Genomic DNA, 14,799 nt, shown 5'->3' with positions numbered 1-14,799 from the left:
ACTACACAGTCAACACAACACCAATTTGGAATTTGAACCATTTTGGTGATAAGAATTTTATACCGACGTATCCCTGCGATAAAAAGACTCACAAGAAAAACTGTTTTGTTCAGAGTAAGGTAAAAATATTTTACTCTCTGCCTAAATATTCTTTGAGTATTTAAAACTGGCTCATATAAGACCATACATGTATGTAGTTAATGGGATCTACATTTTAGCTAGCGTGTGCAATATTTTTATAAGCAAAACGATGCACGGTAGTGAGGTAACTTAGTAATTAAATGTACTTGAAAGCCGAGGGAGATTTTGTAGTAAAAGTCACAAGACTTGTAGCACCGAGGGACTTTAGCTAACCTGCCAGGGCTTTCAAGTGCATTTGATTGCCAAAATGTTATAGTCAGTGCTTCACACACTGTTTATAAATTTGGATCTGCAGCTATTATTACCGAAGTGAAGATCTATTGATTGTCATGCTTTATTTTATCTCCATGTTTTTTTTTATATTTTCACCATCATAAGTTGAACATTTGAGTTACCTTGCATGAGTCGTTTTTACTTAAAATATGTTCTTTAACAATTTTGGTTCATCATTGTTTTTGTTTTCTTGTAATTGATTTTATTTAGTATTTGTTAATATTGCAACTAAAATATTAACTCGTTTCAGTCTCCGCTTGCTGAAATCAAGATGGCTTCTAACCTTGAACATTTCAAACATTACAACTCAATGGTTGAAACCATTGAACTATTTAATGAAGTTACATTTGTTTCATCGTGTGCAATTTCTATCAAAGAATGAAATAAAATATAGTTTTCATTTGTTGATTTGATTGGTTTGTTTACCTCCCAAAATAGAGGAAATTTGTTCACAGCGAACATAAATGCAGTCTTTACAATGTTTTTTAGCTGTCTTGTCATAAATATCGAAAATGTTTAATGATTGATAATATTTTTAATTGTTTCCTCCTTGTCTTTCTATCTGCATCCTTTCTCGCTTTTCCATCTGCATCCTTTCTCGTCTTTCCATCTGCATCCTTTCTCGTCTTTCTATCTGAAACCTCCTCGTCTTTCCATCTGCATCCTCCTCATCTCTTCATCTGCATTCTCCTCGTCTCTTCATCTGCATATCTCGATCTCTTCATCTGCATCCTTTGTCATTCATCTCCTCGTTCTCTTCATCTGATCCTCCTTACTTCATCCTTCCCGATCGATCCTTATCTATCTTCTACGATCATCTCATCCTCTTTCATCTGCATCTCCTTTATCCTCCTCGATCTTTCCTTTCATCTTCCTTATATCCTTCTTATGGCATCCTCCTCATCTTAATTTGAATCTAAACGAAATGGAAATTTTTTTGACCATCCTCCTTTGTCCATTGATCCTTCCGTTCATTCATGTCCTTCGTTCCTTTTTATTCAGATTCTCATTTATCCTCCTTTCATCTGCATCCTTCTCTTCATCTGCATCCTTCTCTGTCAGCATACTTCTACTCTTTTCATCAGCCTCCTCCTCATCTAAACGAAAATCTAAAACTATAAGACAGGAAAATAATAACGTACTCCTCTATCTTCTTCCTGATCTTCATCTCTTGTACCTAAAAAAAGACTGAAGAAGGAGTTATTTAATGGAAACAAACAATTGTTTAGCACATACCACTGCCAGAGTTCGCGTTCTTTCACTGTCCGTACGCTCGACACTGTACATGACTGAACATGTATGTTAAGTGAACAACTCTTTGAAGATTATAAGACTCGCGGAAAGCTTATCGTTTGAACCGTGCATTGTGCTGTAACACCCTCAATGTTATAACACATGCAGTGTTCTGTGACATTGTCAAACGATTTATTACATGCGATATAATTCAAAAATACCTAGATAAAAACAAGATAATTAACGAATGTCTCATGCAATATATTCTCTGCTCGATTTCATTGAAAAGGTTGTTTAATTATTACGGTAAGGTACGAAGGTTTATAAAACATCATCGCATTTGAAGATTCAGCAACATTTTGCCCCCATGTTGCAATATCTTGTATACTCTATAATATATATTTGAGGTAATTCATTTAAACGTTTCTCAAGTGAATTACCCACTTTTATCTCACCTACTATAACATCACTTGATGCTACAGTAGTTCCTCTCAGGAGCAGGGACGGATTAACCAAAGGAAGCTGTCTAGAAGCCTCCACAAACAAGGGCCTTCACATTATTCAAAGGAAGAATAAACATAGTTGCTTTAAAGACGAAGGAAAAGCATTTAGTTTATTTGTTAGATCAATTTCAGCTGATGAAGAACAGACCACGTATGACAACGAATCACAGTAAACTCAGCCATTTTGCTCTGATGAGCATTGAGGACAATATTCTAACAGAAATAAACTTGGAAGAGCTTATCAAAGACTGCCAGAATAAAATCGCAATAACTACTTTATCTCAAGTAGCAGCATTCACTCGTCGTATGCAACCGCTTTACACGCTATATTCGAAGTTTATACTTTTATCAAATGCTTTACGAAATTTGAAAAAATTTTACTGTTGAAAATGAGCAGCACATTGCGTTTAGAGTAAGGGAAAGGGGATCTTTACTACGTATTTTGCTGCTCAGAGCCTCCACATCTTAATCCGGCCTGCTCGGGAGACATAATATTATATCCTTTTGTCACAAAGACAAAGGATTGAACTTGCTATTTCTAACAATGGCCAGTTGTTAGAAATAGGCAAATGCAAAATCATCACACTTATGTGAATGATAACGATGAATGCAAAAATGAAAATATTTTCTGGACATGTATTGAAGAGGTGCAATAATTGATGTCAAGAATAGTGGGAAACTTTTGGCAGTTTCGTTCGTGTTCTCACTTCAATATGTAACTGAAACTTGACGGCATTTTTGTGCTCCAAGATCGAAACATAGAAATACTAAGAAACCAAAGAAATCGATTATTCCTTCGAACAAATAGGACTCATAACGATGCTTTGAATATGCTGTAACGAGAATTCACATTACAATTGGGTTATACATTTTAATTCATCGATCTCAAACTTACATCTTTATGTCATCGACGATTTTTCTGTATTTAACCTGCCGCTTTCAAACATGGCTAAAATATCTCAACCGTGTCATGTCTTCAGTTGCTCGTCCTTTCCAACAAGTAGTCGCATTTCTTGAAGGCTGTCTTCGACTTTTAACAGACTTTCACCTTTCCCAGACGAACAGCTCGGTCAAATAGGGTTATCGAAGTGAAAGACCCTACCTTTTCTTCTGATAACTTTCATATATCACATGAATTAATTATTAATTCATTCGTCAATTTTGTTGAAACCCTGATAAAAAGGGATTAAATTCATTGATTGCATGAAAATATATGCAGGGCTAAGACAAAAGGAATTAAGCCTGGTTATAAGTTAACTAACGACATTGGTTAGTAAAGAAAGCAAAGCCTTTTCCCCAGAGGTTTGGAGAAAACAAAAGAATATTTCTTTTGTTTCCTCAATGAAGAGTTTGCGAAATCAATGATTGTAAGGTTATGACGGCAGACAGAGCATGTCGTGTTGTGGTAAATTTTATCTAGTATGAACAAAAAATTATCTCACCCAAAACCGCAATTCAATGCACCATAGCTAGGAGAGTTATCATTTTTCTCCCACCTGACCACCTTTATTCAACTTGTTACGTCAACAAATAAATTAGAAGGCATATAAAAAGCTTGTAATTTATTCACGTGGGAATCACCCACATGTTATAGAAAAGCTTTTGTCGTGCTCAATACTTATTATGAACATTGGAGCCCTGCTTATTGCAATAATATGACTTGCCATTGTAAAATGTAATGTAATAATTTAACGAGAGAATTTTATTGACAGAACTAAATGGTAGCAAGTGAAAAATGGAAATCTCCGTACAAGAATCTGTTATCTTATTGTAGTTTTCATTGGTTACATTATGTTTGTCTTTATCGAGCTTCCTTCCTTGCACATCACAAAGTGAAATTTAGGAAATTTACCTTAGAAATGGTACATCCATTGAAAACTAATTTATGTGATTAATGATTTAATTGCAAAACAAGTATTTCTATTTTAGGGTTATGATCACACGTAATGATCCTGCAATGTTATATCGTGTAGAAACAATGCCTGGTTTAGGCTGGTGAGAATTTTATTACTACAAATGATTTTGTTTACGCTATGACATCACGCAACAGTGACGTCATGCTACAATGACATCACACTACAAGCGCATCACGCTGCAATGACATCACGCTACAATGACCTCACGCTGCAATGACATCACGCCACAATGACATCACGCAGCACTATAAATGTATAGATAGTATAAACTTCATTCTATCTATTATTTCTCTTTGCATTAACAGGTTGCTCAAACGACGACTTTATAAAGAAGAACTTGAGCCAAAATGGCCAACCCTGATCTCTTTGGGATTGGGATATGTGGATGAGGATGGACAGCAACAAAAGGGACGTGAATGTATCATTCCGGATATCTCAAGAACCTACCATTTTGGCGCCAAAGGCCTGAATATGAATGTATTTTTTCAAGAATCCTATTTCAAAAAACATACGTTGAATACTGAACCTAACGTTAAGTTTAATGTTGGATTGTTGAAAAAAGAAAATTATGAGAAGGAGATTGAACGGCTTGTAGGGTATGTCTTGCAGGATTTTATAAAATATTGACAACAATATTTTTCTTTTCACAGGACAATGAAGGAGATTTCTACTTAGTGATTCAGTGATCTAATTATCATCATAGTGCGTATATTTATGTCATTTGATTGTTGAGATGTCTATCTACTGTTTTTTACAGGTTGGCAGAGCCGTTGGATCACAGTAAAAATCCTTGCAAGAACGAGAAAGACTTTGTTCCAGAAACATCTGATAAAACATATATATTTTATATTGAAATGAAACATGCTAACGACTGGACAACATGGAATAATATAGCGAGATGTTTACGAATCTGGGACTTAGATGCTCGAGGATTTCATAAAAGCATGTGGAGATTATGGTTAAAGGGTAATCACGTGTTAATTGTTGGATCACCGGCTTCACCTTACGCCAAACATAAACCAATTAACGTAAAACCTATTTTCATTCCTAAAAAATCGGAGACTGCGTGATCATCTTTGATTAGAGATATCATTCGTTTATCATGCGGGATTTAAGCTAAATGAATGTGGGGAAATCTTGAAGTTTAAAAAACTTTAATGTAAATGTGATTGGATAAATTTTCATCATGGTTTGATCAAGGAAATGAACTCGTTGAACAAGGAATATAAGAGGAAAAAGATAACTTTCAATTTGTTCAGTTTTACTGTTAATAATGTAATTTTAAGGATTACAACCACGGAAAAGAAACAATCGCGCTTTTCCCACAAAACATTTACCGCATTTGAAAGTCCTGCTATCGTTACATCGCTAAAGATAATTATTTGAAAACGAACTTACCTCTCATTCTTTCCCTTTGTCCCATCCTATTAGGATTGCTAAAATGAATCACTTGCTACCATTTAGTTCTGTCAATAAAATTCTCTCGTTAAATTATTACATTACATTTTACAATGGCAAGTCATATTATTGCAATAAGCAGGGCTCCAATGTTCATAATAAGTATTGAGCACGACAAAAGCTTTTCTATAACATGTGGGTGATTCCCACGTGAATAAATTACAAGCTTTTGATATGCCTTCTAATTTATTTGTTGACGTAACAAGTTGAATAAAGGTGGTCAGGTGGGAGAAAAATGATAACTCTCCTAGCTATGGTGCATTGAATTGCGGTTTTGGGTGAGATAATTTTTTGTTCATACTAGATAAAATTTACCACAACACGACATGCTCTGTCTGCCGTCATAACCTTACAATCATTGATTTCGCAAACTCTTCATTGAGGAAACAAAAGAAATATTCTTTTGTTTTCTCCAAACCTCTGGGGAAAAGGCTTTGCTTTCTTTTACTAACCAATGTCGTTAGTTAACTTATAACCAGGCTTAATTCCTTTGTCTTTGCCCTGCATATATTTTCATGCAATCAATGAATTTAATCCCTTTTATCATGGTTTGAACAAAATTGACGAATGAATTAATAATTAATTCATGTGATATATGAAAGTTATCAGAAGAAAAGTAGGGTCTTTCACTTCGATAACCCTATTTGACCGAGCTGTTCGTCTGGGAAAGGTGAAAGTCTGTTGAAAGTCGAAGACAGCCTTCAAGAAATGCGACTACTTGTTGGAAAGGACGAGCAACTGAAGACATGACACGGTTGAGATATTTTAGCCATGTTTGAAAGCGGCAGGTTAAATACAGAAAAATCGTCGATGACATAAAGATGTAAGTTTGAGATCGATGAATTAAAATGTATAACCCAATTGTGATGTGAATTCTCGTTACAGCATATTCAAAGCATCGTTATGAGTCCTATTTGTTCGAAGGAATGATCGATTTCTTTGGTTTCTTAGTATTTCTATGTTTCGATCTTGGAGCACAAAATGCCGTCAAGTTTCAGTTACATATTGAAGTGAGAACACGAACGAAACTGCCAAAAGTTTCCCACTATTCTTGACATCAATTATTGGACCTCTTCAATACATGTCCAGAAAATATTTTCATTTTTGCATTCATCGTTATCATTCACATAAGTGTGATGATTTTGCATTTTGCCTATTTCTAACAACTGGCCATTGTTAGAAATAGTAGTTCAATCCTTTGTCTTTGTGACAAAAGGATATAATATTTTATGTCTCCCGAGCAGGGCCGGATTAAGATGTGTGGAGGCTCTGAGCAGCAAAATACGTAGTAAAGATCCCTTTCCTTACTCTAAACGCAATGTGCTGCTCATTTTTCAACAGTAAAATTTACTTTCAAATTTCGTAAAGCATTTGATAAAAGTATAAACTTCGAATATAGCGTGTAAAGCGGTTGCATACGACGAGTGAATGCTGCTACTTGAGATAAAGTAGTTATTGCGATTTTATTCTGGCAGTCTTTGATAAGCTCTTCCAAGTTTATTTCTGTTAGAATATTGTCCTCAATGCTCATCAGAGCAAAATGGCTGAGTTTACTGTGATTCGTTGTCATACGTGGTCTGTTCTTCATCAGCTGAAATTGATCCAACAAATAAACTAAATGCTTTTCCTTCGTCTTTAAAGCAACTATGTTTATTCTTCCTTTGAATAATGTGAAGGCCCTTGTTTGTGGAGGCTTCTAGACAGCTTCCTTTGGTTAATCCGTCCCTGCTCCTGAGAGGAACTACTGTAGCATCAAGTGATGTTATAGTAGGTGAGAAAAGTGGGTAATTCACTTGAGAAACGTTCAAATGAATTACCTCAAATATATATTATAGAGTATACAAGATATTGCAACATGGGGGCAAAATGTTGCTGAATCTTCAAATGCGATGATGTTTTATAAACCTTCGTACCTTACCGTAATAATTAAACAACCTTTTCAATGAAATCGAGCAGAGAATATATTGCATGAGACATTCGTTAATTATCTTGTTTTTATCTAGGTATTTTTGAATTATATCGCATGTAATAAATCGTTTGACAATGTTACAGAACACTGCATGTGTTATAACATTGAGGGGTGTTACAGCACAATGCACGGTTCAAACGATAAGCTTTCCGCGAGTCTTATAATCTTCAAAGAGTTGTTCACTTAACATACATGTTCAGTCATGTACAGTGTCGAGCGTACGGACAGTGAAAGAACGCGAACTCTGGCAGTGGTATGTGCTAAACAATTGTTTGTTTCCATTAAATAACTCCTTCTTCAGTCTTTTTTTAGGTACAAGAGATGAAGATCAGGAAGAAGATAGAGGAGTACGTTATTATTTTTCCTGTCCTTATCTTAACTTGTTTTTAGATTTTTCGTTTAGATGAGGAGGAGGCTGATGAAAAGTAGAGAAGTATGCTGACGGAGAGACAAGAAGGATGCAGAAAAAGAGACGAGGATGCAGATGAAGAGAAAAGGAGGATGCAGATGAAAGACGAGGATGCAGATAAAGAGAAAAGGAGGATGCAGATGAAGGGACGAGGAGGATGAAAATGAATGGACAAGGAGGATCAAGAACGGACAAGGAGGATCAAGAAGGATATAGAGAAGTATGTTACTTGTTTCCTGTCATAATCGTAACTTGATTTTTAGGTACTTCGTTTAGATGAGGAGGATGCTAATGCAGAAACGAGGAGGATGCACATGAAAAGACGAAGATGCCGATGAAGGGAGGAGAAGGATGCAGATGAAGAGGAGGATATGAAGAGGAGGATGGAGAGAGGAGGATGCAGATGAAGAGACGAGGAGGATGCAGATGGAGAGGATGATGGATAGAGGATGCAGATGAAGAGAGAGGATGGATGAAGAGACGATGAGGATGAAGAGATGAGGAGATGAGATGAAGAGACGAGGAGGATGCAGATGAAGAGAGGATGCAGATGAAAGACAGGATGCAGATGAAGAGAGGAGAATGCAGATGAAGAGACGAGGAGGATGCAGATGGAAAGACGAGGAGGTTGCAGATGGAAAGACGAGAAAGGATGCAGATGGAAAGACGAGAAAGGATGCAGATGGAAAAGCGAGAAAGGATGCAGATAGAAAGACAAGGAGGATGCAAATGGAAAGATGAGGAGGATGCAGATGGAAAGACGAGAAGGATGCAGATGGAAAGACGAGAAGGATGCAGATGGAAAGATGAGGATGGAGGAAGGACGAGGAGGATGCAGATGGAAAGAAGGATGCAGATGGAAAGACGAGAAGGATGCAGATGGAAAGACAAGGAAGATGCAGATGGAAGATGAAAGGATGGAAAGATGGAAGGATGCAGATGGAAAGAGAGGATGGATGGAAAGACGAGAAGGATGCACATGAAGAGACGAGAAGGATGCACATGAAGAGACGAGGAATTTAAAATTCAATTATATATTACAGAATTGTATATTCTGTAATATATAATTGAGGTAATTAATTCATTTGATATTGCAACATGCGGGCAGAGTGTTGCAAAATCTTTATAAACCTTAGTGCCTTACCGAAATAATTAAACAACCTTTGGATGAAATCGAAAAGAGTTGAGCAGAGAATATATTGCATGAGACATTCGTTAATTATCTTGTTTTTATCTAGGTATTTTGAATTATATCGCATGTAATAAATCGTTTGACAATGTTACAGAACACTGCATGTGTTATAACATTGAGGGTGTTATAACACAATGCACGGTTCAAACGATAAGCTTTCCGCGAGTCTTATAATCTTCAAAGAGTTGTTCACTTAACATACATGTTCAATCATGTACAGTCATGGATATCAATGTTTTAGCATGATAAAACTATTACAATGCGAAAGCACGATCTCCATAATCACTTGCCATGATATTGTTGTTGCATTTTATAGACATGTCGAGCGTACGGACAGTGAAAGAACGCGAACTCTGGCAGTGGTGGGTGCTTACAATTGTTTGTTTCCATCAAACAAATAACTTCTTCTTCAGTCTTTTTAGGTACAAGAGATGAAGATCAAGAAGAAGATAGAGGAGTACGTTATTATTTTTCCTGTCCTAATCTTAACTTGTTTTAGATTTTCGTTTAGATGAGGAGGAGGCTGATGAAAAGAAGAGGATGCTGACGGAGAGACGAGGAAGATGCTGACGGAGCTACGAGGAGGATGCTGATGGTGCTACGAAGAGGATGCTGATGGTCCTGCGAGGAGGATGCTGATGGTCCTGCGAGGAGGATGCTGATGGTCCTGCGAGGAGGATGCTGATGGTCCTACGAGGAGGATGCTGATGGCGCTACGAGGAGGATGCTGATGGCGCTACGAGGAGGATGCTGATGGTGCTACGAGGAGGATGCTGATGGTGCTACGAGGAGGATGCTGATGGTGCTACGAGGAGGATGCTGATGGCGTTACGAGGTGGATGCTGATGAAGCAACGAAGAGGATGCTGATGGAGCGACGAAGAGGATGCTGATGGAGCGACGAAGAGGATGCTGATGGAGCGACGAAGAGGATGCTGACGGAGAGACGGGAAGCATGCTGATGGAGAACAAGATGAAAACAAGATGAGGTATAAAAATTTTTATTTGTTTCACTGACTTGTAGCTTAGTGACTTCAGTCTTTTTCAGGTTTATGTGTTTGTTTTATTGTGTCGCTAATTTGTTCTTTGGCTATCTTTTAGATTTTTAAGAAATCTTGGATTTTGAGAGAGCATATATACTCTGTTGAATTCGGCGTATTCTTACTAAGTCAGAGAGTTCCCTCGCTCTCTGACTTAGAAAACGAATTTTGTGGTAAAGTATTTCAAAGTAGGCTCCTGCCACCTATTTTGGAATAATGTTGTACAAATTTCTATTAAGTAATGATTTTAGAATAATAATGTTGTTTGAAAAGCATTTATGCCGTGATGAATAAATAACATCCATCGGTAGTTTTGAAACGACTGTCAGCTTAAAATATGCATATGTATTTAAATTAAACATGGTCACCATGCCAGCAAGTGTCAGCGTTTGATAAATGTTTTCGAAATACGCTTTTCAATGCAATATGGAAATTTGTCATCATAACGTGCACAAAATCGCTGTTTCGTAATAATATATACGCAATTTTAACAAATATTTAATGATGTTTGGGGCTGTTTTCATTCAACCGTAGCTATAGTGTGTTTTCTTTTGACGTCATATAAGCCATGTTGGGAGAGTACATGAGAGTGTCGAAGCTCAGCAAAGCATAAAATTAGCAGAAATTCTTTTCACTGTATGGAATTTTGCCCCAACATGGTAACTGATGAAAACAATTTAGAGGAAGAAATCATTAAGGTGTAAAATGATTTTTCATCAGCTGGCAATCCATTTGGGACTTTTCACAGTATTTTTAATTCACGAAAATTTACATAAAACGTACAAAATGACATACCTCGCAACAAGTATAAAACATGTGAAAATTGATCATCAAATTTACTGGCATTTCCCCAGTATAGTAGCGGCATCTTCTTTCATGTTTAGAGATTATTTTACACCTCAATGTTTTCTACTCTCATGTCCTTAGACCCAAAAAAAAATTTACATCTGTAATGTAATGTATGATAAACTTAAGAATAAATTTAAGAGAAAGGAACTTCTCAAACGACTTCAAGTAATATGTAAGTTTTAGCAAGTAAAAATGTTCGTACAATAAATTATAAAAAACAATCTCCAAACATTGTTTAAGATTTTAGACATTAAGCTGGCTTGAAGACCACTGTTTTTTGCAAAAAATTCGGCAATTTCGAAGTGATGTATTTCGCCTCCGTACCTTCAATGGCGGCGCTCATGCAGGCTTCAAAGATGGCGTCCAAGTTAGCCTTCCAGTTGTTGTAGAGTTCACTGGGTTTAAATAAGGTCGAGATAGATAGTTCACTATACCACGACGAAAAATTGCATGTAATTTACAAACTCTTGGCGTCACGTTCATTTGCTATAATAAAATTTACAATAAATATTTTTTTATTATTGATTGAACTATGGACGAATAAGAAAATTCATATCTAGAAATGACATGAATGAAAGGCAAAAGTAAATAAAAATGTGACTATTTTTGACCAATGACATTAATGATGTTGGATATAGTGGATTACAATGGCAAAATGGTATGCGAACTTATAGGAAATCTGAACTAAGGATGCAAAGTCAGACACTAACACAATTTTGGAATTTGAATCAATTATTGGTTGATTTTAAACAGCAAATTCTTATGAGTTGTATCGACGTTATACTTCACCAATTTGGAATTTGAAACATTTTGGTGATAAGAATTTTATACCGACGTATCCCTGCGATAAAAGACTCACAAGAAAAACTGTTTTGTTCAGAGTAAGGTAAAAATATTTTACTCTCTGATTGCCTAAATATTCTTTGAGTATTTAAAACTGGCTCATATAAGACCATACATGTATGTAGTTAATGGGATCTACATTTTAGCTAGCGTGTGCAATATTTTTATAAGTAAAACGATGCACGGTAGTGAGGTAACTTAGTGATTAAATGTACTTGAAAGCCGAGGGAGATTTTGTAGTAAAAGTCACAAGACTTGTAGCACCGAGGGACTTTAGCTAACCTGCCAGGGCTTTCAAGTGCATTTGATTGCCAAAATGTTTTAGTCAGTGCTTCACACACTGTTTATAAATTTGGATCTGCAGCTATTATTACCTAAGTGAAGATCTATTGATTGTCATGCTTTATTTTATCTCCATGTTTTTTATATTTTCACCATCATAAGTTGAACATTTGAGTTACCTTGCATGAGTCGTTTTACTTAAAATATGTTCTTTAACAATTTTGGTTCATCATTGTTTTGTTTTCTTGTAATTGATTTTATTTAGTATTTGTTAATATTGCAACTAAAATATTAACTCGTTTCAGTCTCCGCTTGCTGAAATCAAGATGGCTTCTAACCTTGAACATTTCAAACATTACAACTCAATGGTTGAAACCATTGAACTATTTAATCAAGTTACATTTGTTTCATCGTGTGCAATTCCTCTTTATGGATATCAAAGATATAGACAGTTATTCAAGAATGAAATAAAATATAGAATGTTTTCATTTGTTGATTTGACATACAGATTGGTTTGTTTACCTCCCAAAAAGGGAGGAAATTTGTTCACAGCGAACATAAATGCAGTCTTTACAATGTTTTTTAGCTGTCTTGTCATAAATATCGAAAATGTTTAATGATTGATAATATTTTTAATTGTTTAACTAAATGAGTTTGTTTTATGCTTCATTAGAAACTGATGGAAGCTTTGAATAATTTTGGTCAAAACGGCAGATAAATCCTGGGGATGGGGGATGAAGCTTTCTATGTTTACAGATGTATACCATTGTGAATTTATAATTTCATTGCTATCACAATTTATAGATTAATATAAAAATTTTTGATGCTATGAGATGGTCTCATCAATGTGCAACAATTGAACTGGATTTCCAACTTCCTGAGAGATTCAACCTCACGCTAGGTAAGTTTTGCCAGTAAGCTTTTCGTTGAATAACCTCACTACGGTCTTGATACTTAATTTATTTAACCAACAGTGACATGATTATTTGTTTCTATAGAAACCTATTGTTATATATTTATATGCTTATATATACTATATACTTATATGCAGCCTGCTACATTGCTGAACACTGAAAGTCCCACCTGTATTCAAACTCGCCATAAACAAACCCACCCGCATATAAGTATATAGTTACATTTAATATTGCAATGTTAACAGATAATTGCAATATAATAGTTAATAGTCCATGCATGTATCCCTGTGCATCCATCCCCCCCATGTAAATATCATTGATAATGGCTCACAAACATATGTAAGCCTGTGTATTATAGTCAGAGGATTACGGCACAGTTTAAGTTTCCATGAAATTGTAGATCTTTACAAATTGTAACAATTTAGTAATTTATCAATATTCTATTACTCTATTGACAGTGGTGAAGGAGATATAAAATTACATCCTGTTATTATTCATCGAGCTATTGTAGGTTCAGTTGAAAAAATGATTGCTATTCTTGCTGAAAGCTTTGGTGGAAAATGGTGAGTGTTTTCTTGGCTCATGCCAGAGCTTAAAGCAAATGAAATGTCCTTAAAATGTTAAATTAAAATGATACAAAGTTTCTTAATTGTTTGGAAATTTTTATCATTTTACTCTACTTTACTTTATTTCAAAATTTTGACGCACTGCATTTTCTGTTATTTTCTAGGATTTTATGGCTTTCTCCCCATCAAGTTGTAGTAATTCCTGTCAGTAGTAAATATGATGATTATGCCGAACCGGTAAATTTAATTTGGTAAGCCTTAGATCGAACTTGCACAGGCTAATGCAAACTCAGCTATGGACAAATTGTTGCTATTTTATGAATTGGAATTTTTGTCCTTTTTTTATTGACATTTTGGTCATGTTTAGATTCAAAAGAAGTTCCATGCAGCTGGTTATCGTGTTGATACAGACTTGGATCACGGATCAACACTAAATAAGAAAGTTCGCAATGCACAACTTTCACAGTACAACTTCATTCTTGGTATGAATAAGTCTTTTAAATTATTTTTATTTACTGTACAAATAAATAGAAATTAAAATGGTTTGGAACCACTGTTGGTGTTCAGAGTTTACTGACGTTTCCACAACATTAGTCAGGTTCGCCGTATTTGTTCTCTAGACGTCATGACAGAGAGGAAAATATGTGGATGTTTTAGTTTGTGTGGTATACTTATTAATTGTTCGCTTGTAAGCCGTTTATAAGGTGCTGATATTTGTATTCTGTTCAATGATTTTTGTTTTGAGTTTGTTAACCTACTTTCTAACGTAAGTCGTTGTCTATAGTCAGTGCTGTTTGTAATGTTGTGCATTGTGATGCTCACTTGTCAGTACTCGTTGTTCTTGGTAGTCAGTTGATGTGCGAGTTGTAAAATGTAAGGTATTATCGTTTGCTGTTGTTGGATTGTTTGTTGTTTGTGTTTTGTTTGTTTGTTTTGTGTTCATTGTCTTTTAAGTGTTGTCTATTTTAAAAGCAAAATAGATGTTCATTTTATTACTAAATGCGATTGGTTAAATGGTTTTATGTTGTTTTTAAACAGTTGTTGGTGAAAAGAGACGGTCTCAGACACGGTCAACGTCAGAACACGTGACAACAAAGTACTCGGTGAAAAATCGGTCATGGCCGTGATCGAACGCTTGCGAGATTTAGTCAGCTCACGAAGTCTGACAAGCGAAGATTTTGAAGTAAAACAACATTTTATGGTAAAGATAAA

The 14,799-nt window shown here is 35.6% G+C and overlaps 1 protein-coding gene and 4 long non-coding RNA genes across 6 annotated transcripts; 4 read left to right on the top strand and 1 right to left on the bottom strand.

The window, feature by feature from the left end:
- The first annotated feature begins 4,441 nt into the window (after nucleotides 1–4,441).
- On the top strand, nucleotides 4,442–5,563 carry LOC124436236 (protein O-linked-mannose beta-1,2-N-acetylglucosaminyltransferase 1-like). Its single transcript, XM_046986188.1, has 2 exons — nucleotides 4,442–4,662; nucleotides 4,824–5,563. Exons 1-2 carry the CDS (start codon nucleotides 4,538–4,540, stop codon nucleotides 5,134–5,136), a joined length of 438 nt encoding a protein of 145 aa, XP_046842144.1. The 5' UTR covers nucleotides 4,442–4,537; the 3' UTR covers nucleotides 5,137–5,563.
- Nucleotides 5,564–7,307: 1,744 nt separating this feature from the next.
- LOC124436240 lies at nucleotides 7,308–9,710 on the top strand. Its single transcript, XR_006945235.1, has 4 exons — nucleotides 7,308–8,122; nucleotides 9,411–9,456; nucleotides 9,517–9,551; nucleotides 9,606–9,710. It is a non-coding gene; the product is annotated as an uncharacterized LOC124436240 (long non-coding RNA).
- LOC124436241 lies at nucleotides 8,482–8,702 on the top strand. The gene is made up of 2 exons (XR_006945236.1): nucleotides 8,482–8,529; nucleotides 8,602–8,702. It is a non-coding gene; the product is annotated as an uncharacterized LOC124436241 (long non-coding RNA).
- A 169-nt stretch (nucleotides 9,711–9,879) lies between the features above and the next one.
- On the bottom strand, nucleotides 9,880–11,571 carry LOC124436263. The gene is made up of 2 exons (XR_006945267.1): nucleotides 11,307–11,571; nucleotides 9,880–10,051 (listed from the first exon to the last, which is right to left on the bottom strand). It is a non-coding gene; the product is annotated as an uncharacterized LOC124436263 (long non-coding RNA).
- A 259-nt stretch (nucleotides 11,572–11,830) lies between these two features.
- On the top strand, nucleotides 11,831–14,761 carry LOC124436255. 2 transcript variants are annotated; one of them, XR_006945258.1, is made up of 5 exons: nucleotides 11,831–11,868; nucleotides 12,912–13,008; nucleotides 13,752–13,838; nucleotides 13,955–14,069; nucleotides 14,626–14,761. It is a non-coding gene; the product is annotated as an uncharacterized LOC124436255 (long non-coding RNA). The 2 variants fall into 2 exon arrangements; XR_006945259.1 differs by having other exon boundaries at nucleotides 11,836–11,863.
- The last annotated feature ends 38 nt before the right edge of the window (nucleotides 14,762–14,799 follow it).

Source organism: Xenia sp. Carnegie-2017, unplaced genomic scaffold (assembly GCF_021976095.1).
Source record: "Xenia sp. Carnegie-2017 unplaced genomic scaffold, XeniaSp_v1 HiC_scaffold_16, whole genome shotgun sequence".
In the NCBI taxonomy this organism is placed as follows: Eukaryota; Metazoa; Cnidaria; class Anthozoa; order Malacalcyonacea; family Xeniidae; genus Xenia; species Xenia sp. Carnegie-2017.
Note: the sequence above shows the minus strand (reverse complement) of the source record. Positions and strands in the feature narration are given on the sequence as shown.

Excerpts from the sequence above, each read along its gene's own strand:
- LOC124436236 (XM_046986188.1), top strand. The coding sequence starts at position 4,538 with ATGAATGTATTTTTTCAAGAATCCTATTTCAAAAAACATACGTTGAAT. Across the intron at positions 4,663-4,823 it reads GAGATTGAACGGCTTGTAGG|GTTGGCAGAGCCGTTGGATC; the intron begins GTATGTCTTGCA and ends TGTTTTTTACAG.